At 38.4% G+C, this 24,916-nt stretch overlaps 1 protein-coding gene across 4 annotated transcripts in view; it reads left to right on the top strand.

The window, feature by feature from the left end:
- Positions 1–24,916, top strand: part of SPIRE1 (spire type actin nucleation factor 1) — a 128,293-nt gene that overhangs the window by 39,982 nt on the left and 63,395 nt on the right. For all 4 annotated transcript variants that reach the window (XM_053942587.1, XM_053942598.1, XM_053942616.1 and 1 more), the window contains exon 3: positions 15,659–15,892. In XM_053942587.1, coding sequence (XP_053798562.1) covers positions 15,659–15,892 — 234 coding nt within the window. The remainder of the gene's footprint in view (positions 1–15,658; positions 15,893–24,916) is intronic.

Here is a 24,916-nt window from a genome sequence, read left to right on the forward strand (position 1 = left end):
AAGCAGAAAATTTTTGAAAAGCAGAGTGATCAAACACTGTGAGATGACATTGAAAAATATTATCTCATGTCCAGATTAATCTGGTATTTGTTGTCGTGAAGCAAGTGCTTATTACTTTTTGAATATTTTTGCTCCATTATCATAGATCATATTATATCATATCATATAATAACTAATGTCTTTTAATCAAGCATGTCACTTTGTCTTAATAGCTCTTTCCATATGCCTCCTTCCCTGCCTTTATAAGGCTGTGAATATCATGGTTTCGTTTTGCAGAAGACAAAGGAAAACTTTGAGACTTTAACTGCAGTCCTTGTTTGGCTTTCCTTGAGAAGCTGCCATTCTCTCAGTTGCCAGTTACAAAGTGTCAAGTAATTTATCCCTGGGGTGGAAAGATGGACTAGATTTGGTGAGTTCAGAGAATCCAGAATCGCTCTGGCCTTCCCAAATCCCTCTTTTGAGGTACTAGAAGATGTAAGCACCTTCTGGTTGTAGAAATGGCCAAGTCACAGTGAATCCATTCTCCTGTTTCGCTCCCATCTCACAGTCCCTGCCCAGCAGACAGGGACTAAGCAGAGAGGACACATTGGCAAGCTGGGTACTACATAGGTGAAAAGAATGTTATATGGGGATGGTGTGACATGGGAGATTATCATTTTAGTACCTTATTCACAGGATATTGTAAATGTTGAGCATTTAACTACAGGTTTTTTTTCATCCATATTTCATTATCTATAATTCCATTGAAATTGGACTTGAAGTAAGAAACATAGATGTCCTTAAAGAAGACAAATAGAGTGCTGACCAATGTGTATGTATACTGGTATTTATTTAAAAAACCCCACAACATTTGTCATGAGTGTTAGACTACCCATTAGGTTTTAGTTTCTTTTATTTAACTTACGTTAATGTATCCATGGCCTAGTCTACATAGGATTTTTTTCACAAAGGGTAAAGAAAAGTAGGTGGCAAGTGTAAGTTTGAACTGCAGTATAGGTGTATTATTTCACATTTTAATAACCAAAGCTCCAAATTATATTTTAGATCTAAAATATACATTATGGTGGTTATTACATTCCCCTGGTAATTTTACACTGATGGTAATTACTTGCAGTTTCACAATATTGTAGCAGCAAGAAAAAAATCTAAGTGTATCTGAGCTGCCCAACTAAAATCACAGCTTTTTTGTTACAGAATTTGAACCAAGAAAATGGCTGCTGTTATTCTTTCTGTACTGACTTAATAGTTTTCCAGTTATTTTACAACTTTTCAGGTGTTTTTTAGTCTTGCATTCAGGGTATTTATGACATCTCAGTCTCAACTCAGTCTTTTGCATTAACAAATAGCATTTTGCAAGTCTCTAGAGCAACAAAGTTTGTGTTGAGGACCCCGTGTCCATGGAATACATATCCCAGTTGCTTTATTTCAGCTGAGCTCTCTTCTGAGAGCCTTAGGCTGAGTATGCCATCAGCAAAATGAGTACCTTAGGTGAGCTTTTGGATTTCATCTAATGTTTAGCTTCATCCAAAAGGAGCCCCATTCTGCACAGCACCCCATGCTGCAAGCCAGAAGCTCAGGGAGGGATAATTGATAATCATTTAGAAAGATCTATTCTGATCAGTCAGCATAAACATTAAGGTGAGATTCCCAAGGGAGAAGGTCGGTCAAAAATCTGTTTTATTAGGGTTAACAGAAGTCCATTTTGCTTGAAAAATGAAGTGCTGCATTACCCTCTAGCAACTGTGGCTGCTTTATCTAAGCATGTGCTTCCTCACTTTAGCAACCTACAGTAAGCCTGAAAGCATCATTTGGCTTGGTAGCACATTCATCACAAGATGAATGATGAATGCAGAAACAGGGTGGTTTCTATGCAGTCACAATTTGTATGCAGTTACTTCTTAGTTACTGAGTTACAGAAGAGAAAGATTTTCTTTTTTTTAACAGATCCAGTATATTTTTAATGCTGTAGCCCAAAAATGTGACTGAGCAAGACACATAAACATGAGCAAATATTGCAAAATTGGCAAATTGGTAGCACACCTGGTAGGTCTGGTAGTCATCAGGGGTTTCCTTTCCTAGGTTTAATGGCTGCTGTTCCTTAGAAAACAGTGATAAGTGATCTGTTGTGAACAGCTTAATGGTAACATTCAACCATCTTTTTAAAAAAAAAACACTTTGGAAAAGAATAAAATACTCCAATAGAGATTTAACTGCAAATTTCATAGCAGGATGAGGTATGTTTGGAGGAAGCATCTGTAAATCAGTCCAGAAAAATTAGCTACAGTCAAATGACTAGAGAGATGTGGGCAAATATCACATATGCTCTAGGAATATTAAGGCTTGCCTTCAGTTAAAAATTCCTCCAGAATTGTTACTGTCTGTATCTGTGATGGCTGCTGGCAATTCTGCCTAACACAAATTTCATGTAGTGTTCCCATAAGAGCAGCAGTCTCTGCTCACTGGAGGAAGTTTCTCCCTGAGGCCATGCTTTCTAGTGAGCAGTAATCCACAGTCTGAGGTGTACCTTATGCATAAGGGAGAAAAAAAATAATTTTTTTGGTGCAAGTTTCTAGGTCAGATACACAGTTCCACTGGTTGGTCAATTCATGGTGTTTTAGCTGGGGGATGTGTTTAAAATTATTATAAACATTATTCATTCCCATCTAAAAACAGAGAGCTTTCTAGGACAGAGAAAAGCTTAATTTCTTCTGGTAGAATACTTTTATTGGCTTAATAAGATAAGGGCAGTGAGCAGGGAAGGTTATCTTTGTAGTCTGCTTGTTCCTTTGCACCTGGGCTTTGCTGGAATGTCACACATTACTCCATAAAAACACCTTTAAGTGTAACAGAAAAATCCTTAGAAACTTGATTTTAAGGAGTTTTATTTAATTCAGTTCAAAGAAAAATCTAAGAAAGATTGTATTTGGAGTGTTTTACTCCATTTTTAAATATCTTTAATGTTATAATGTTATTAGAGCTCTCTTACTAATAAATCTTATTTTAAAATATTATTATTTAAGTTTGACATTTTTATTTTATTGTGCTTGGCTTTTAGGTAACTTGATTCATCTTAATATCATATTTTAAAAAGAACCAAATGTTTCTTCTTTTAATTTACCTTTTTTTTTTTGTTTTTAATCTTAACCATACAAAGCAAACCCTCCTACTTTTTCCTAGGTAGCTCAACCTACCCATCCTAGCTATACCTATTATAACAAGTATTTGGTAAAAATTATTGTTCATGGGTTAAAAATGGAGATTAGGGAAGACTACAAACATTGGAAAAACATAGAAAAATTGTTAGAGGAAGGATTGCATTACACCAAGCATTTTATCAAAATATATTAAATTGTTATGGCAAACAATCATGTGGTCACTCCTTGTTAAGGCTAATTGTAGCTCTTCCAGTTAAAGCAGACATTTATTTCTTTCATGGGTAGGAATAGGTCTGAGGTTTCTGCTGTGCTGTGCTTTCTTTTGCCCTAAAGCCAGCACTGATGTCTGGTAGCACAGGATGCATCTGTTCAAGTGCAGAGTGTGGGGGTTTGGGTTTGTTGGGCTTTTTGGTTGAGCTTTTTTCCCCTAAGCTGCTGAGGGAAATGTGACTTTTCCCAGCTAGGTCAGTTTTCTGAGCTGTCAGACCACACTGCAGCACGAGCCTTGTGATGTTAGCAGGGGGTACACGGGGCAGGGAGGATGGCATCCACCCCCTCCTCTGGTTTGGCAAGTAATAGGTGTTCCTTACAAGCAGCATTTTCTGAAATTGTGCCATTGCAGTTTGTCTCCTGCTGCTGATCCTCAGCAAAGGCTCCTCTCCCTTGGGAGCTGCTGCCTTTGCATAACATAACATTTACGTGTCTCTGCCTGTTTGGTGCAAATAATCCCTGCAAAGGGCTGAATGAAAAGAAAAGAAAAGAAAAGAAAAGAAAAGAAAAGAAAAGAAAAGAAAAGAAAAGAAAAGAAAAGAAAAGAAAAGAAAGAAAAGAAAAGAAAAGAAAAGAAAAGAAAAGAAAAGAAAGAAAAGAAAAGAAAAGAAAAGAAAAGAAAAGAAAAAGAAAAGAAAAGAAAACCAGATTGTGCTGTCACTCTCTGCTTCAGAATTCACAGATATAAATTGTTCAGTGTCACTTGAAATACTGAATGTGTAAGTCTCTGGAGGTAGTTGAGTAGATGCTCTTTCAAACTGATTTAATTGAAGGTCTTTAACTCCTTCAAGAGTATTGATGACTGTGCTCATTTAGTCAGAGAAATTGGGCATGTGTTTGTAATATGATGATATTTTTCTTTTATTCTTAATTTCTTAAACTTTTTGGAGCCGAGTAAATAAGAGAACCAGAGAAAAATATTCTCTCTTTTTTTGGAATCAAATGGATATCTCTCCAATCTAAGGACATTACTTTTAAGTTGTTTCTTGGCTCAGCAGGAATGGTTTTGCTATTCCAAAACTGGGGTTCCTATGAAAGTCCAGCAGAATTCAATGTTTTATCTTTAATGGACCTTCTGACTGTTACATTGTTGTTTGGTAGTTGGGTTTTTTTGTGGTGTTTTTGGTTTTTTTTTTGTTGTTTTCTTCTTGTTGTTGGGAATGTTTTTGTTTCATTTTGGTTTTAATTAATTACATTTTTTAAATTCCCTCTAGGAAATTTTTTCCACTTGTTAGAGAACTACCTGAAAAAACAACCATTTTTTCATTTTTATTGATGTAGGAATTGCCAGACAATTTGTGTTTGAGCTGTAATATGACCTGTTGAAAAGGTATTCCCAAAAGGGTATGTGGATATGGTAGAGTTTGTAAAATGTTTAAGTCTTAAAGGATATTAAAAATAATTAGGGATACTTAATTAAATTAAAGAGCAAAATTTAAAGCCAGAGTGTCAAAAATCATTACAACTTTGCCTTTTCCCCCATTTCTTAAGCTTCAAGACATTAATTCTCTAGAGTGTAGCCTGGTAGGAATAATTACATTGGTGTAACAAGACAAAGGGATGATGCTGTCAGAATTTATTTCCTGTGAAGTTTAGAACAATCTGATATTCTAACCTTAGTAACTGTTTTCTCTGGCTGTCTCTGCTACCTGCATTTAAATAAACCATTCTTACATCTTGCTTTATATTCTCAAAGAAAAGCAGCTTTATGTGTTGCATTGCACCCAGCTGATAAGCTTAACCATTAGCCTCAGGCATGTACTTTTCTTCATTTTTCCTTCCTCTAGTTTATTGGGAACAAAAGTCATATGGAAAACTGGATGATTAGAAGCACTTCCAGCTGTGTTTAAGTCTGTGTGCATGTCATGCAGAAATACAATTTAGACTTGCACAGCGCTTCTTATCCAAAGCTTTGAAAATGGGTTAATATCCTCATGTAGCAGGTGGTAAAATTGTTATAGGAGAGAGGAAATGACCAGTGGGAGGTTTCACAGGGAAGAGTGATGAGGAAAAACCCCCAGGACCAACCTTCAGCCTCATACAGTTCCTACATTTGAAACTAGCTCCAGTACTCCAGAAGAGGTTATGGCTGTGCTTTGCCATGTGCTTAGGAAGGGCAGTGCAGCTTATTTTGCTGGGGAGGTTGGGGGTGTAAAGATGGGACTAAATATAGGATTTGAAGTCTTTAGCTGTTTTGTGTCAAGAAAATCGTAGGGGCAATTGTATTCTGACTTCAAGGTGCTGTGACAACACTTACCTGGGCATTATAAACCCTTAATTTTAGTTTATATTTTACCCCAAAATTTTCAAAAAATCAGGAAACTCACCACAATATGAATATAATTCCCTGACTTACTTTTTCTCAGTAGGATCTCTTTTTGTCATTTAAAGGGTAATAATGTGGTTAGAAAGACAGCATAATATTGCAGCATTATTTTAGTTTCCAAAGCATAAGAAGTCCAAAGGGATTTATAATCCCTGTACACCTTGTTCTTTACAAGCCATTGAGGAAGCTTTGGGGAGCTTGTTGTGAATCCTTGATCCGGGGGTGAATTGTGTAGGACTGCATTAGAGCTCCTATGGATGTGACAGGTCACTCTGTCCTGGTGTTCTCCCTTCCCCTTGCTACAACATTACCTAACATACACATCTTTACCCTACCCCTCTTTTCCTCGGGCTGAGCACAGCAGAGTGGCTTATACAGGAACTTTAGCACATCCATTAACAAGGTCTCAGCATGGGAGAAAATCAGGATTGCCTCTTTTAGGCCTAAATTTATGAGACTCTCAAGTTTCCCAGGCAGTGTAAAATGCACTGAATGGAGCAGATAATTTTATTATAGTTTTTTGAGGTAGTTAATCTATTTAGATGATATGCATATAGCTTTTTTTGGTGTGTGTTTTTGTTCCTAAGTACCTGAATGTATTACATAGGTGGAAATGTTGGAATTAATCCCTCTCCACCAATTGTTGGATATCTAGTAACTTGGCTGCCACCTAAGCAGCAAAATAACTTAAATGGATAATATCCATATTCTATTTGAAGGTGCTGAGCATTGTAGAAAATTTGGCTGTGTGATGGAGGCTTCTGCAGACAGCCAGAGTCAGGAATGTTTTGGTTTTGTTATAGTTTTTGAAGGTTGGTTTTGTTGTTGTTGGTTCAGTTTTTTTTCCAAATCTAAGCATAAAATCCATATGAATTTTTTTTTTTTTTAGTAGCATAACACTTTTGACCTGTGACTGGAGGCAAATCTATGTTATCATCACTCTACTGGAATACATAGATATTGTCTTTACTGGCAGAGAGCAGTAAAACAATGCTCAGCAATTTGTAATCCAGGCTGTTACATTAAGGATAATAAACTGTCACTGTTCAGCACTTTGACATCTTTGACAGCTGGCAGGTGCTGGAATATCTTGTGCTAAGGTACTTCATGCCTGCTATTACAAACTGTATGCTTTATGTATCAGTAGCTTTTATGTCTGATAGAGGTGTGTCTTAATATGTATTTCTTCTGTGGTGATTTCATTGTTCAGAAGGAAATAGAAATAGAAATCTGTGAGTGCCATTTCATAAACAGATTCTCTGGGGTTTTGTGGCCCTAAGAGCAGGTGCTGAGCTTTTTGCTGAGTTTCAGCCCCACATTCTGTTGCTCTTTGGTGTAGGGTAAGTCAGCCTTCCATGCTATGATTGTATGAATTTCGGACCTGAAAAAAATAATGTCAAACTAATGTCTTTTTATAGGTAGACAATTTGTCATCAGTGCCTACTTGTGCTTTTTTGAACTATTTTAGTAAATACCAGTTTTTCCAATAAGGCCATTACGAGAACTTGAAGGTAATATTGCAGTAGCTCCCTTCACATGTTACTCAAATATTTTATGTTCACTTAGGCATTCCATTTTGGATGAATATTTGAGAGATCCAAATGCCTGTGTCCAATGTTGCTTTTTATGGGGAAGAGGGCATGGAAGAATATTCATAAAATCAGGAGCTTTGCAGAGGCTTTGTCAGCCTGCAGCAATATTTTGCATGACATACTCAGAGATCATACGTGACCTAAATAATTAATGTGTCTGGCCCATTAGTAATTCCTTGGACTATCATGATAGTCTATGTGAAAATTCACATGCTTCATAATCAAGGCATGTTCTTATGTCAGGATGATGTTTCCTTACATTTATGACTAGCAAAAAAACTCTCAGTAAGAGTCTCACATTTTTTCCTTTCTGGTCACAGGCTGTATGTGTGAATTCCCATCAGCTTCTTTAGGAAAGAAGTCTAGGTATGGCTGAATGACCTTCCACAAGACAGTGGAGGTAGCTGTGCATGGTTTGTCTTAGGTGCCTATGTGATAAATGCAACATCCCATAAACATCTTTGAAGTTTCTCCTTTGGCATGGATGGAAAGGACAACCTTCCTATGGGTTGTGACTTGCCATGCATATGCGGTACCTCCAAGACAAGCAGGAATGTGCTGCTCCTTTCTAGTGACTGCCTTGTGTGGGGTTAATGAATACTGCAGTCCCTAGAAAGGAGCAGCACATACCAGCCTTCTGTTGTGGCACATCACTTTGAAAAGGACCTGTTGAGTCTTTTGGGCTCCTTTCTTGTCATTTGGGCTTCTTTCTTGACATATTTGATTTTATGCATGGAATCTTGGAATTAGGACAATTTGACTGACAAGAGAAGTGTATTAGGAGGCAGAAAGACATATTTTTTCAGGAATGGAGGGAAATGGATTGAAGGAGAGCTAAAGTCAAATGAGAAGAGTTGTCATGTTCCCCACTCTCTGTAAACTTGTTCAGGTGCTTCGCCTGTCTCTGTGAAGTTCATCAGCTGTGAAACACTTGAAATGCAGGCATAGCACTGACAAATATGGTAAAGCCAGCCTAGTTTTTATAAAGTCTGTGTGAGCTGGGCTGGAAAGCTTCTACATTTGCATGGAAATGTAAAACTTTAACTAATCAAGAATTTGTATTTAAAAGAATAGCTTTCATTGTCCTGGTATTTTGTTTGGTGAAAATTGGTGTGAGAAAGTTCTTAAATCAGAGGAGAACAAATGGTTTATATTGCAGCAGGTGTTTACTCACTTTAATTTTTGGATTAATTAAATGAGGGCCAAGCCTATAGCAGGCAGCTGTAATGGTTGACATAAAAGCCACAGGGAAGGCTGAAAAATTCATGCAAACTGACTCTTTGAGTAGAGTAGTTAAATTGTGTAGATGTTTTGAATAAAAGTGGCATTGATTTTGCATTGCTTTATGACTACTGTAAATTGAACTGAATCAAAGTTCTGGTAAGCTCTTTATCATCTATCTTCTATATCTTATCTGACAGACCATAGGCAGGTATGCAATGTCAGCCAAACTTAAACCAGTTGCACACGAATTCTCAGGATCAGAGCTACTGAACTAGTCTCGCTCTCCTTAGTACCAGTTTTCCTTGAGCTGCTTACTTCTCTCCCTCACTGCAAAATCTTTTGCTGCAGTTAATCTGGTACTCTCATGTAATCTAGATAAAGCTTTATTCAAAAGGCTGATGTGATAAATGGCAATTTCTGTCTCTTACACAATTTGAACCCACTGGCATTTCTGTGGCCTGGTTATGTTTTTGGAAGTCAGCTCAAGTCTTTGCCCCTTCTGTTTCCTCACCTGGGGTGTTCACCTGATTGATTTCTATTTCTATAAAAAACAATATGTATATGTTTAGCTTTGTTTTATGAAATAAAATGAAAAAAAAGACAACACAACTAGAACAGAAGTTTGTGACATGATTGGATTTTCTGTCTTTAACTTAGGATAAAAAACCATATTCTCCTTATTTAAATGGCATCAGGATAACATGACCCGTATTTGAAGCCTGATATGAATAGAGGAGTATTTCAGAACTTTCAAATGACTTTCACCATCTAGGTTACTTAGTTATTGCATCTAAATCTTTTACTGAAGCTTCAGCCTTTGCTAGAGTCTCCACAGTTAAATGAGAGAACTTGATTTTATTTTTCCTCTGGGTATGAACTGTCACTATGGTGAAATTCCTTCAGGTTGAATAAAGTCTGTAGTAGCAGAGTAATGATTTGTCGTGATCTTGGGGATTATAATATCTGAACAAAAGTTAGAAGAAAATTGACAGTTTTGTTTCAGTGTTTAAAGTGAAACACTGCAGATAAAATATAAATTGAGATGGATATAATAGAAAAAATTCTGCTTTCATTTATGCTAATAAATTATAGTTCTCCTGAGATAATATCTATAATGCAACTTTAACAACTAAAAGCCACATTTGTAATTATCAGAACCTTTGAATAAGTTGAAGATTTGTATTATGCTTGATCGTTAATAAACTTATAGTTAAATTAGTGCTACACTCCTAGAGGCAACTGTGTTCAGCAACATTTAACTACTTCAGTTTTCACATATTCACTTTGAGGGGAATAAACCAAACAAACAAAAAAAAAAACTAGTATCCCCTTTGTGTGTTTTAGGCTTGTTCTGTGTCTTTGATCCAAAGCTCTTGCACTGAATCTCTTTAACACACATCTGAATAGTACAAAGAATTCAGTAAATAGGTCTGTCTGCCCACTTAGTGCATTCAGACTCGGGCTATAAAACCATTTTGAAAAAGATCTCTAAATATGGTAGAGAAATTTTCCAAGCTCTGAATGTATCTAAACCAGACTGAATATCATTAAAAGGGTTTTTTAATTTTATCTAATATTTATTTTCAATTAGACGTGACATACTCTGATTTTCTTTTTTTTTGCTTTCATTACTGCTTTGACTTAAAAAGCAAGGCTCATTGTATTGCAGAAAGCAATATAATGTTTCAGTAGCAAACCAACATCACCCAGAAGTTAAATAATTCTGTAAATTATGTCTATAGTCTTTGGAAATGAATGATTAATTTGATTCTTTGGAAGTAGTCCAAATCCTTGCTGCTTTCCTGGAAGCACTTGGAAGTTTTTTCACTGTTCTCATTTGCCAGTCCATTGCACGTTGCTCTAATTTAGTGAAGGTCACATTTAAATTTAGCAGTATCCCCTGCCATTAAAACTTGGGTAATGCTACCCCTTTTCCACTTGGGAATGCTCTGGTGAAAACTACATTAATGTACCCGCGGTGTGCAGTGACAGTGGCACATCTCTCATAGCATCCTATTCAGACACACTTTTCCATGAGGTGCTCCTGAGAGTTATGTAGGGCACCTCAGGATGAGCTAAATAACAAAAAAAAAAAAAAAAAAAGTGCATGAGGTTATCCTAACCCCTCTATTTGTTCACCTTTCTTAAAAGCCTGGTCTTTTTTAGTCCCAGTACTGAATGCTGAAGAAACAACAAATTGCTGTGTTACAAATGGAAATGAGAGCCAGAGCAAAAGCCTTTGCCCTCTGTCCTCTAGCTGAAGAGGAGCAATTTGATTTTGCATAGCATTTTTACATGCCAGTGCTTTGGACCATATTACAGAAATTGAACCCAAAAACTTGTGTGTGTTTGTCTTCTAATATGTCATAGAAAATTTAAGATAACTAACTCTTGACTTCAAGGGTGTCTGTGTCTATGTTTATACCGCATGTTATGGTGTCAGAAGCATCATGTGGCGCTCCTGGCAGGGTAATTTAAAGTCAGCATTAGGGCAGGTTGGTTTTTTACAGATTGACTAGCTGCTGCTAATACAATGGGTGATAGCAGAGTTGGTGGTGGAGAGGAGCTCTGCCGTACGAAGTGCCAGCCCTGAACTCTCAGCACTCTTACCATGAAGCAGAACGATTCTCCTTCATTAGTGTGTTGGAGATCTGGGTAAAATATGGAAGCACTTAAAAATAATTATTGTACTGCACATTTTAAATAAAAAACTATTGGAATTCATGAAAGTGCAGTAGTAATGCAAATATTGTTGTGGCTGGTGGCCATATCTGAGGTCCCTGTGGGAAAGTTCAAAGTTAGTTAACTCACCTTAGGACTGGAGCTTTACAGCATCTTTAATCCATGTTTAGAGACACAAAACCTGAGTGGCTTTTGAAGGAAGGGAGAACATTAGGGAGGGACAGGCATTTGAGCTGAAAAACAATCCTTTGCTGCTGTTAAGTACAAGCCTGTCCTTAGGCTTTGTTTGTTTAAAAATTGAGGCAGGCCTAGGAGGGGGATTAAAGCTCAGACAGTGCCCCATTGTGAGATGTGGATTCTGCCTGTTCTCATCTAGCTTCGGCAAGAATCAGGGAGATGTGTATGTTGAGGGGAAAAAAGGCTTTTTCTCAAAGAGAAGTACTTGCAGTAATTGCACTTTTGCAAGTATCAAACCTCTTTGGTTCCTGTATATTTGAAGGCTGTATATTTGAAGAACTCAAGAACGTTAAATTGGCAGAGTTCATTGGAAGAGCATAATTTGGGTCATATGCAAAACCTAAAACACTAATGAATCGCTGTGCAAGAGGCATTCCTTAAGGTGTTGGAGTAAGGTATATGGAATGGAAATATGGGCAGTGTTTGTGCATGAAAAGAATCTAAATAATTTGGGTTTTGTTTTTGCCGTGTGTGTAAAAGGAGTGTGTGTGGATATTATTTTTACATTGTTTTTAAAGTCCAAGAGTTCCAGCAACTTTATCACAGTCTATTAGAAAAACACTGTGTGAGTCCAGACTGGTGTAGAAACTGCAGGAATGCTCAAGGTGGGACAAAATTGCCCTTTCACTAATGATTTCAGCACAACAAAGTACAAGTTCAGTCTGTGGGAAATACTTGTGTGTTGGGGTTTTTTTTGGTCTGAAGCCATGACTTTCAAAAGAACTTGATGAGATGGTGTACAGCTTAATAATGCAGGCTTTCATGTTTATTTTTAAAATTTATTCATCCACCGATTGATTCCCAGAGGTCATGTCTTTGCTGAAATTTAAATCAATCAGGAACAAATGTTCTAAAATTCAAGGTGCAGGTCTTTATTTTTTTTTACCTGAGTTGAGCAGCATTATTTACTGTTAGGGATGACACTTATTTCAGTGTTATGCAGTTGTTTTGGGGTGTAAATGTGCAACTTTGTGTTTTAAAAAAGCTTTGCTAGGTCCATTTTTACCCTTGTTTTTCTTAATATATTTCTGTTTTCATTGTATCAGTACTTGTCACTTGCTAGGTGCCAGAGGTTTTTCTTTTCTGCTAAATTGGCCAACAGTAGAGTTTAGAATGTGTGATTGTAAATAATTGATGCTTTAAAAAAATTTTACAAGTGACAATCCCTGATTGGCCAACTCAAAAAGCCCTCTTGTTTATCAATTCATCCAGCGAGCTGTGAAAAGCTTTTCCTTTTTTTTTTTGTTTGTATTTTATTTGTATTACAGGTAAAGTGACAGCACTCATGTGCTGAAGCACCAATCAGTTGACTTGTATATTTTGCTTCTAGTTGTATAGGTCTAAAAGTTTTACATGTATGAAGTTGCATTAGTAGTTTTATCCATGGGAAGAAGCATTGACAATTCTGTGACTTTTGTTTGATAGTCATGTGGCAATTGTGTGGTTCACAGGATCCTTGGTAAACTGACACTCCCGAAAGCGCCGAACGTTTCTGTTTCAATGCAAGTCAAAGCAAAGTTACTTAGTTAAGTTGTTTGCTGCTTTGTCTTTTAGCAAGAAGAATCTGTGATACAGACAATGAGTAAATATGGTTTTGATCACGTGTCCTAAATAAGGAGCTGAGAGACTGAATTACAGCTCTGACTTGGTGCTGTTACAGGCTTTCAGCTTGTGTCAGCTTTGCATGTATTAAGAAATCTGTTCATAGCACAAACCATATTACTGAGCTGCAGAAGCGCCTCTGCTGATGCATCAAAGAAAGCAGCAGCTGTCATCCAGTTTTAGCCACGGTGCTTCTGAATGCCTTAATCCTCTTCCCAAACTGAAGAAGGCAGAGAGCATGTACTTTCTTTATCCACCCCCTCTTCTATTTTTTTGAAGTTTTCGTAGCAAAATCCAGAAGCTGTGTTCAGCAGCCATTGCTGCATGGCACAAGACATAATTTTCTTTGCCATGATCTGGACATTTCAGTCTTCATGTATGCTAAGCCCTTTCAAATTTACTTTTTATTAAAGTTAGAAGTCACTCACTTTGTGTTTATTCCCAGGTGCTCAAAGTATCAAAGTGATTATTCAGTTATACTTCATTTTCATTGCAGTTTCCTTCAAACTGGTATTCTTTGTTCCCTTTCAGTTGCTGAAGAGGTGTATGTTGGGATTGTACTCAGAACCTGAGTTACAGGAAACACATCTACCATTGGAATTAGTATCTTTTACTTGGTGTGATTCCATATTTTCAGATTATATTTTTAACAATACAAGTTTTAGAAGACAGTTACTACAAAATAGCCTCCTTAAGAAGTTAGCAAGGTATACTACAAATACAAGTTTAACCTTTTAGAGCTGTTTTTAAGGTCTGTGTGGTGCAGCGTCCTGTCTCCAAAGTGAGTTATGGCAGAAGACTGGGGACGGGTATGAGAGCTGAGTAAGAAAGCAGTGATGCTTCCCTGACATACTTTCCTGCCTCAATAGCACTTCCCAAGACAGAAGCTGTTCTTTGAACTGAAAAAACACATACAGGTTTTTCTTCTAATTTGCCTAATCACTTTCCCTAATGCACTTTCCCTAATGCACTTTCCCTGCATTTAAAAATAAATATATATAAACACATTTCAAGGGAATAGCATATGCAAATTTTTTATATTGAACCAAGTTACCAAAATTATTGGAAATAAATTATAAAATAAAGTGGTTTATGTATTGGGTTTTAAATTTGGTTTTGTTCATTAGCCACTGTCTTGCAAAGTGAATTTGCACTGCAAAGTAATCCCAGCAGAAGAATGAAGTCCATAAGTGTAAAGCTGTCAGACTACAGCAATCATTAAATCATCTGTCTAGATAAACTAATGGGAAAGGATTTTAAGTTTTGCTAACCTCCAGCCTCTCAGACCAAAAATACTTTGTTGTGCTGAAGTAACTAAGCAGATAGAGTAAAATTTAATGTTTTAATAATCTCTTTGTGTTGTCCTATTTCCTCAAAAAGAATTTCAAAACTCTGCAGTAAAAAGTGTGTCAACCAGGATCGTACTGAAAGGCAGATTAGAGAAAATGTCATTTGATGACAAGGTTTGGTATATTTAGAAATGCTCCTGTTATTAAAGTTGCTGCTGTGCCAACTACTCCTACACTGGAGTCTGCTGATTTGTGTGACATGCTATCTATCCCAACACACAAGGAAGATCAGAGATTACATGCAATAACTCCAGTCCTACTTCCGTTGTCAGACAGGGATCTCCCAGCAGTGACATTACCTTCTTGTGGTTTACAATTGCAATCCCATTTTCCCTTCCTTCTTCATTAATAGCCATTTTCAAACTCCTCAGTTTGAAATGCCATCTATTTACATCTTTAAAATTCCAGAGGCTTTGATATTGCTCAGAAGGAAAATTAATGTCAAGAGAGAAAATGTGCATTTATCATTGTGGGATGCTCACGACGATCTTTTCCTAGCTCACACTGAGTAAGAGGTCATTGGTATGCTTTGCTCTTGACAGGGCACAAATAAGAAGCCTCAATTCAATGAAAAATTGAATCGCTGTGGCATACAGTTGTTGGTAGTTTCAGTGGCCTGTGTGCCTCCACAGCACAGCTGAGCAACAGGCAAAGGAGTTGTTGTGCATTGCTGTCCCAGTGCTCAGGGAGTAATACTGGACATCCACAGCTGTGTCCAGACACCTCTCAGGTCAATGAAGAGACACAAACTGAAGGGATGTTTCCAAGTGTCATTAAGCTGTGGGAGGAAGAAGGCATCTCATGTTAGTTTATTCTTACTTTTAATTTCTTCCTACCTGCCCCACAAAAAAAGATTGTGTGTGTGCAAGATAGTCTTACAAGGTAGAGTAATTTTACTTTGAGGTTTGCAGTATCAGAAGGAAAAAGGGAAAATAACCTTAAAAGGTCCTGCTTTGTTTTTAAATGATGAATTTTTATTTCAAATGTTGAAATAAGAAAGCTGTAGGTATGTGGTATGAGCTGCTCTTGCTTGTTCTATGCTGTATTACTCAAGTTCTTACTCAAGTGCTACTATGGGTATTAGCGGATCATTTTGATTTTGATGTTTATTGCCTTCTCAGTTGCTGGGTTTGTTATACAAACACCAGAAAAGTTCCTCACTTGACCTATTAATTCATGTAAATGGCATTAATATATATATTTCTTTTTTGTTTTTTACAGGTTATTGAATCACTAGGGATTATTATATATAAAGCCCTGGACTATGGTTTGAAGGAAAATGAGGAGAGGGAATTAAGTCCTCCACTGGAGCAGCTTATTGACTACATGACTAATGCCACAGAAACAGATGGGAGTAGGGATGAAGGATATGATGCTCTGGATGAAGGAGTGGAGGATGACGATGATGACAAAGAGGAAGTTGAGGCCATTCACTCCTATAAAGATGTCATGAAGGTACAGTAGTGTGCAGTTTGTTGTTCTGTCAGTGAGAAAACTGTTTTCTGCATTATTATTCTGTGTGATACTGGCTGTGTCATTTTCTGATTTCCCTGGTCCTTTTATAAGGTTTGCTTGTGAAAATGGCATGCAGTATTATTTCAAGTTTGACAGTAGGCAACAGAAAATCCATTCTCAACTTTAGCATTGGATGTGCCATTAATATGACAATCTGATTTAATCCATGCACTGGATAGTCAGGCTTCCAGTGTAAACATCTGTTGAATTACTTTGTGTACTCTTGGATACTTCATGGTGTGTTTCAATTAATTCACCTTTTCATTAGCAGGTTATTAGTGCAATTATTTCTTATCAGTTCCTTTGCTTGCCACCCTCTCCTCCTGAAGCACAGCAGCGCTTTTGTACGAGTAGCTTATTTGTATGGAGTGAGTCAGGACACAGCGATCATTATGGTTGCAGTTCTTGACCTGAGTTGTGAAATTCAGAAATATAGCTTATGAATTTTAATTGTGACAAGTTCTTTAATGTTATCTGGGCAACTGTGAATAATCATTTAAAAGTATTACCTTCTGTTTTCTAAAGAGTAATCTGTGTGTGTTTTAGAGCCCAGCGAGCTCTTATTACAGAGAGAGGTATTAATAAGCATGGCTGAAAAAAATAGTGTAATTGGTTTAACTCATAAAAAATCTGATATAAATACAGGTTGGAAAACATTATGCTCATTGTACCAGAGGATTGAGCCATTTATAGTGCTTCTTCACAAATGCAAGTCATATCTAAGGACCAGGAGCTTAGTGCACTGCATATATTAAGTGTCACGGTGGAAGCTGAGACCATAGGAATGTCCCAAATAGCCCATCAGAACACACTGACACAGGAAAAAGACCCCACTAAAACCCTTCAGTTCTGCAGGGTTAACAGTAGAAAGGAACTCTTAGGAGACTGGAGAGGAAGTAACTTTAAGATTCTTTTGCATCCTCCTTGAGTCAGAAGTAATGCTAAATGCTTAATGCCTCTGTTTTTCCTCCCTCCCTCAGAGATGCAGAGGCCAGAGGGAGAAATGAATGAAATGGCCTTTTGCTCCCTGTGATGGGGAGGGCCTGGCTGGCTGAAGTGCTCTGCCCTTCAAGCCCCTGCCCCTGCCAGCCTTGCTGAGTTGCTGCGTGAAGGTGCTTTGCTCTCTCCTCCCTCTGCCTTTCCCTGACTCCTACCCCAGAGGGGGCCAGTTGCACCCTGCTAAGCCCCCATGCAAGCTGTTCCAGTCTAGAGGAAATGTAGAAGATTGATGGGATACATTCCTCCTTTTCCCCCAGTTTGGCAAAATGCTGTGATTTGGTGACAGCTGAAGTTAGATTGTTAAGTGAAAGTCTCACTTAGTGCAGAGGCAGACAAGACCTTTGTATACAGAGCTGAAGACAGTGGCTTTGTAGAACTGATTATTTTGCAAGTTCTTTATTTGATTTCTGCAAATAATGAAAGATAAATTTGGAAAACTTTGTTGAACTCCTTTAGGTGCACTGATGTAGACATCCCTGAAATGAAAAGCAATAAGAAAATTCAACTGGTTTCAAAGGTTAAGGGCATGGAATGGCATCCTGTTCATTTGGCTTTGTTAATATCTCTGCTAGTCTGAGGTATCTGCTTGTTTCTATGTTTTAAAATCAGCATCTTCCATTTTATTTCTTCATCATATTTTGTTAATAGTTTTATATCATCCTGGACATGTACTGCTTCTGTGACTTCATCTTAGTAAACTGAAGGTCAGCTGTCAGTTGTACATCATCCTAACTTTTACTCCTCCATCCCTTGCAATTCTCTTTTATTTCTGTTGTTATTTTTGCCTAAATTACATGCTGCAGGCTTAACTCTGAAAATTACCTTTATTCCCTACTCAATGTTGTTACTGCATTGAGAGGACTAGAAGGGCAGCATTGCTCTGCCATATTTTTCGTATGAGTGCAGATTTGCAAGATCTTTTTTTCTTGACTTAATACCTTTTTAGGGGTAAGACCATCTTCTGCACGTGGCTTTCTCTTATTTCCCCCCCTCCCCCAGCAGTGGTAAAATGTTAGAGGCTACACCCTTATTTACCCAGTGACTATTTCACAACAGGAGTGTGTGGTCTTGTGACTATGTGGTTCAATTATTTTAAGATCCTCTTGGCAAGACCCACTGTGAAGCTTTTTCCTCCGCTGTTTGTAGTGAATGCTGAAGCAGGTTTGCTCGTTGAATTGAGAATTGTTGTTCTTGCCTCCCCTGCCTTCTCTACATCACAAGATTGGAAAATGGTAGAGATGGCCTGTGTGCTAGTAATACTGATTTTTAAGGTTTTTAACTATGTAGTCTCCCCTCTGGAAATTATTTTGTCCTTGAAAAATGATTATATGGTTCCTCCTCCAAAAACTGTCTGTCTGGCCAGTAAAATGGAACTTTTCACCATTAATCACTAATTTGGGTGAGCATATTTTGTGATTAAAACACAGAGGTAGTTAAGATATGTGTCAGGTTTTTCTGTAATGTGAAGTAAGCAAGGTCAGTCCTGCACCTTCCCCCTAGCCTGGAAAATGCTGAGTAACATGGCAAACACTGATTCCCAAGAACTGGGAAAAGGGTAAGTGCTAAATAGTACTGCCAAGATTATCATTGGCAAAGCCAGTGGGGAAGACACAGACAAGCTTTTGTGCTGCTTCTTGGTATATTTGGCTGATTTAGCTTCTGATTTGCTTGGCAGGACCAACCTGCTGGCCAGATTTGACCTACTGTTTTTAAAAATGCATCTGTGAAGAGAGGAGACATTGGTTGCCAGAAGCTTTTAGTCTTTGATATATTTCTGATTTACCAGCCCTGCTGGAAATGAAGGGGAAAACGGAGACAGCAAAGACTGGACATTTTCAGACAGATGCTTTCCTTGTTTGAGTCCCTCTCCCCACCCCATCCCCTGTGTGTACACACCGTGCTCTGTGGTTCAGGAAATCTGTGCATGTGGGGAGTGCTGGCTTGGCTCTGCATGTACACAAGGCACAGTAATCCCCAGGGATAGGGACCACAGCAGGCTGACAACACACATACCCCTTGGGAAGCCTTGGTCAACAGAGAATAGACAGGGAAGTCCTGTCATGTGGCACCTTTATCACAGCATGGGGCCCTCCCTGATACTGAGACAAGATGATGCAGTTTATCAACCTCTTCCAGACTACGCTCAAACCCTAATTCCACTCCTAATCTTAACATTAACACTCCTTATCCCACAGATCTCTGCAGTCAGATGGTTTAAACCAACAACATTTTTTCATGTTAACCCGGAGGCACTTTCTAAGCTGCGATTTATCAATATCTGTTGGCTTGAGCCCCAACCCTAAACCCAGTTACAGTATTACACTTCATTCTAGGTCAACACCTCTTTCTAATTCTGGTTGTAAAGGTAACCTTGTAAGGCTTTGATAGCAGGTTTTATTCTGTGATGGTATTTGCTGGACTGAACTGCCATCCTAGTCTGTAATTTCTTCCAGATTTGGATGTCATTGTAGCCAAATTGCTACTGCCAGTACTAGACTTCATCTCAGCCCTTCTGCATAGCAGAGGTGTTGTAGAGTGTTGTCAGGTGTGCAAGTCACGACACTAACCTTTGTCACTGCCTTGCTACCTTTTTCTGCAGGTCTGGTAGGAAGTACAGAAAGGAGGCCCTTCCTGAACCAGTATCTTTCTTATGTTCACCTTTCATCCCAAAAGTTAATTCAGCTTTTAACAAGAACCTTATCTGTAGCTAAGCCACACCTTCTTGTCTAGGACACAAATACAGGTGGATGGTCCCTGGTGCTCAATGGCTTCGGGTCCCAGGTCTTACCTAATTGCTTTTAAGAAGTTCAATAATAGTGTTTGTTAATTCTGCCCAAAAATTAACTGTCATGCAAGTGCTGCTTCACAAAGGTGAATGAGTGGCCCAGGTCCCATAGTAAACAAAACCCATACATAGAAAATCTCCATGCTGACTTAATTTGCATGAATTTTTTTTTCCGAGAGCATGGTCTCTGAAAAAAATTGTGTTACCTTGCTATAAGAAATGTAAACAAGGATGCAGTTTGCAATATTTTTATTGGTAGAAAATGATGTTTGTGCTTTGCAAAGAGGAAGAATAAATTGTTTCTGTGAAGTTCAAACACTCCTCTCCCATTTCAGTTTTTTTAAACATTGGCATGGTCATGAGATGAAAAACTTGTATGTCTAGGTGACTCATATGTCTTGGTAGTTCAAGGATATGGCTGACTCCATTCAGCTGGAAGGAACTGAAATTTACAGTGGTGATATTGATCTGCCTCTGTTTTATTTTGAGTACTCTGATAGTAGTACAGATCTACCATCTATGGCGTGTGTAGGATTATAGGGGAGAAGAAAAGTATGTCCTGTCTCAATGCAATTATAGGCAGGATAAGAAGATCTACATTTAGATCTAAGTATTTTGGAAACTCCCTTCTGAGTCTGAGGACTATTATCATATAGATGCTGTGACCCCATGTAAGTATAATATGAGAGAAACCAGAAAATGCAGTTAAAAACAAGTCAGAGTATTTGTTTATGACAGACAGTTAAAGAGTTCATGTTACTGGAATTCAAAAGCCCATAATTTTGTCTAGTCCAAGCTTAGTAAGGTGCAGCTTTCTGTGAGTGTAATTCAGTTTAAGGCTGGGCTGGCTTAAGCATTTTTATATGAGCCTGCAGAACAGTTTTTATGCTTCATTTCCAAACAAGCAATTTGCAGTTTATGCTGTAACTCTGTGTGAAGCTGGTGAAGATTTGCAAACTTACTGAGATGATAAAGAAAGTTCCAGAAGTTGCCAATTCATTTTATATTAAAAAGGAATGCAGCAACATTGGCCATTTGTGAAAATGCTCAAAAAAGACAACAATTGAATCCTTTCTCTTGAATCCCGTACTCACATGTTTATGTGCTAGTCTTTATCTTGGTGGATCTCCTTTTAGAAAAACATTATTTTTGTCTCATGTGCATGGAGAGACACTGAAATTACAGTGGGTTGGCAGTCCTCAGTTCTCTTCACTTTGTTTTCCTCACAGTACTTGCTGGCTTGAACAAAAATTTTATCATATTCCACTTGAGGATCTTCAGTTACATAGACCTGCTGTCTGAGACCCCTTTTGTAATATTGGGAAACCTCCTGTCCCATCTGTTTGGGTCTCTGAAAGTGCAGCCATCTAGTTTTTGTACCTCTTAAGTTCTGAGGAAGGCAGGTTCTCCTTTGACTGTTCCTTTTTTTTTTTTTTTTTTTGCAGTTTAACTCTTTGGAGAATTGTCAGATAGAAAGAAACCCCCAAATCTCCCAAAGTGACTTTGTAAACACAGCCCCATATCAAATTCAATGACAGGACACCATCAGGTGGATGCCCCTGGGCAGTGTGGGCCTCTGAAGGTGGAGGTTCATGGTGCTGCTCTGAGCAGGTAGACAGCTTGTGTCAGCACACGTCCTGGCCACCCTTTCTCCCTGCTGCACTGACAGAAGTGGGAGCTCTGAGCTCAGCAGTGAAGTCACAAGGACCAGGGCTCATCTCCTATGCTCAGGAGGTGAGCATATGCTCAAGCATTCCCTTTGGGACTCCTACAAAACAAGCACTGAGATTGGACTAGGAAAGGAATACATGGATGGATCTTGGCTGAATAGGACCCATCCACAGGCCTTTCCTTATTCTTTCACCATGCTTTGAGAGAACTTGGAGAGAAATGCAGTAAACCTGCTGCTTTTCTCTTGTCCAAGCAAGCCTTGTGCATCATGGTTATTCATTCAAAACACAGTGTGTTTCTCATGTCTGTGCTGTCACCTTTGCTGGGACCTTTGTCAGCTATGTGTTGTCACAGCATCCTAAAAGTTTATTTGTTTGCCTTTGTTCTTTAATCAGTTCCTTCATCTATTTTGTGCCACAAACAATTGTGCAGGTGCAGAGTAAACAGCGTTCCTGGCTGAGTCATGGCCAGAGCCAGTGTTGGAAGCTCCTGTACTGTGCAGGCCCACAGAGCTGAGCTGAGGACAGACTGTGCAAAATTAAGCAGGAGTGTCTCTCTGCATGTTTGAGTGTTTGTAAGGTATGAGCAATATCTCCATGTTGCTGATATTAAAAGTATTTAACAATAATAATAGGGCTTTGATATGAAGGGCTTATACCTGATGTACTTGCAAGGAAGTTGTCCCTCAAGACCTTGGTCTTTCCATTTTAAAAGAACTTTTTGTCTTCCTTGCGTTATTTGTTCTTGGAAACATTCCTTCCATCAGTATGGGCTTAGATAGACGGGAGTGTCTTACTCCAAGCTGGGAGACAAAACCAAATGACCTTTCCTGCAATGATTTATGGCTCACAGTAGCACATCTACACTGGTTAAAAACCCCTGTACCCATCATTCACATAATTATACTGGTATAACCTGTTAAGGTATATAATAGTCTGAGGAATCCAAGGAGTTGTCCAACAAAAACAGGAAACACAGATGGGGTGTTCAGATTATTTTTATGTATCGGAAGGTTAGAATACACCTGAAATTTTTGTGTGGCCATTATGCATCTAAAAGAGGCACAGTAGGGCAAGGCCTTTTTTCCTCTGTGCCTTTTATGCTGTAATTTTTATAAATCATTTATACATGGGTAAAAATAAAGGTCCATATTTTAGTGCAGGTGGAAGGATTTTTTGGTGGCAAGAATGGTGGCCCATAATACATAAAAGGCAGAATTTGTCATGACAGAGCTCCAGTTATCCCATAAAAAATACAAGTTCAAAAATGTGCAAAGCATTCTGTAAGAAATAATACATCTGAAGTATCAAAGAATCTGTGTGGGCCTGCGCTGCCTAAAATATACCCTGGAGACTAAAGTAGATCAATGAGTGTTTACTTTCACAAGGTATGTTCTGTTTGATCAGATTAATTTGAAATTCTAAGTAATGACTGGAAATCAGGGCAATGGTCAATTAAGACAGTAAAGCTGTAGAGACTGATAACAAAGAAGGAAAAGAGCAGAGCCACTATTACAAAAAGGACCCATATCTTCTCTGCCCTACAGATTAACTGCAGCGCTCAGCAAAGCAGTGCTGCCTGCCCTGGCCAAAGCTGGAGGGATCTGCCTGAGTCTCCAACTCTTAACCTCTCCTCTTCTCCAGGTGTTAAAACTGATAAGTGCACAGAAGGCCATGATGGGTTTTCAGATTCACTGTCAGCCTGGTAAAGGCAGTAGATCTGCTCAGAAAAATTAGCCAGGACAGCAGCTTGTCTTACGTTAGGATTTGGCAAAGGTTCATCTTGTCAGAATCCTTTCTACCCATGTAGGCTTGGCAGACTTGGATGTTTGTGGTGTTGCTGGTAGCTTTTTATCTCTGCAGGCTCCTTTAGCTACTTTAAAAGTGAAGGCCATTCTTACACAGGCTCACATGATGTCTTCTATCATGTCTGTAAGGTGCAAGTGTTTGATTTGCATTCCGTGTAATGCCAGCATGCAACAGAGGATAACCCATGAGGAATTTCCAGTGTAGCTTCCCAGGACCCCCTGTATTACGTCCATTCTGTGTGGGATACATGTTTCAGTAGACAGGTAAACTAATGGTGACACGCAAACCTGATGGGCAGTTTTCTCATGTAGTATTACATGCTGCAGATTCCCAGTCACTGCACTCACTGACCTTGTTCAAAACAGCAGATGAACTTATTCCTGCAGTTTTTATGTTGTGCATCTGCAGCTCATTTGAAATAGGCACTGTGGGTGTTCTTGTAGCTCTAGTTCTCTACAGGCATGAGAGAAGCAGGATTTGTGGGATGGGGGAGAACTTCTTAATTAGTCTGACTGATTTAGCTGGGGTAAAATATGTCACACCTTCCAGGCTGAAAGAAAAAGTCCAATAGCAGAGTCTACAAGTGCTTGTCCTCTATAAATTATGGAGTCCCTAACTTCTCTGAGGTGTTAGAGCCTCACAATCCATCAGCCTATTCAGGAGAGAGATTAAGAGGAAAAGTGGCTGTGGAAGTTTTGCCTTTTTTAGATCTTGCCAGGAAATAAATCACTGAATATGAGTATGCAAAGACGATTATCTTGCTGATAGCAATTATGTAAAAACCTGTGTGCATTTCAGTTGTCAATATTGCTAGTCCAGAGTCACTTATAATGGTGCAATTGCATTGCCAAAGAAAATAGAAGCAGCATAGGTGCTACAAAATTACTTAACTCCTTTCAGAGGCATATTGTCCTGTAACAGCAACATGGGAAAAATAAAGAAACTGAGGGAGGGCCCTTTAATTAATCCACTGTGATCTTCTTGCCTTTGAATTATTCAAGAGGGAGCCTTGGGCTTGAGGCAAAATTTCTTTTGGTGCATTTATTTCAGTGCCAGTAACAGTATAAAAAGAAATTAAACATTTGGAGGAAAGGTCATAGAATTGATTTTAAAGTACCATTAATTGTCAAAAATAATAATCACTCTCTTTTATCTATGTGATTGTTTTTAGTGTGCTCTTGACTACTGTGCTCCTATTATACTATTTTCTGCTCCCTTTTACTTAGTGTACTGTTGCATGCTGTATTTTAGAAAAATATTTAAGTGAGATAAGGCCATTTGATACAAAGAAATAAACAGTGTCTGCTAGACTGTGTTGACCCCTGAAGATCCACATCTAAAAGGCAGGATATCATATTTATCCCAAAGATTGGTCTGAAGACAGGGCATGTTTTGCATTGCTTAGTAAAAGGTTTTTTACAGTAGGTTTTTGTTTAAAACATTCACTTCCAACATCCCTAAATAGCATTGTAACTGAAGCACTCCTGAGAGGTAGCTTTCAAAAGATTCTTGTCTGCAGGATGCATGGCCCTGAGTGTGTTTTTAAGTGATAAATTTGTAAATATTTTTAATGAAATAACACAATGGGAAAAGCAGTATTCTTCTGGGTGATGGCTTCAGGGCACTTCTCATGTATTTTCAGGTTTGCCTCACTGCAAACTTCGGGCCATGCATTCCAAAGCTTCTTCATACGTGGCTCGG

This window comes from Vidua chalybeata, chromosome 1, assembly GCF_026979565.1.
Source record: "Vidua chalybeata isolate OUT-0048 chromosome 1, bVidCha1 merged haplotype, whole genome shotgun sequence".
NCBI classification, from domain to species: Eukaryota; Metazoa; Chordata; class Aves; order Passeriformes; family Viduidae; genus Vidua; species Vidua chalybeata.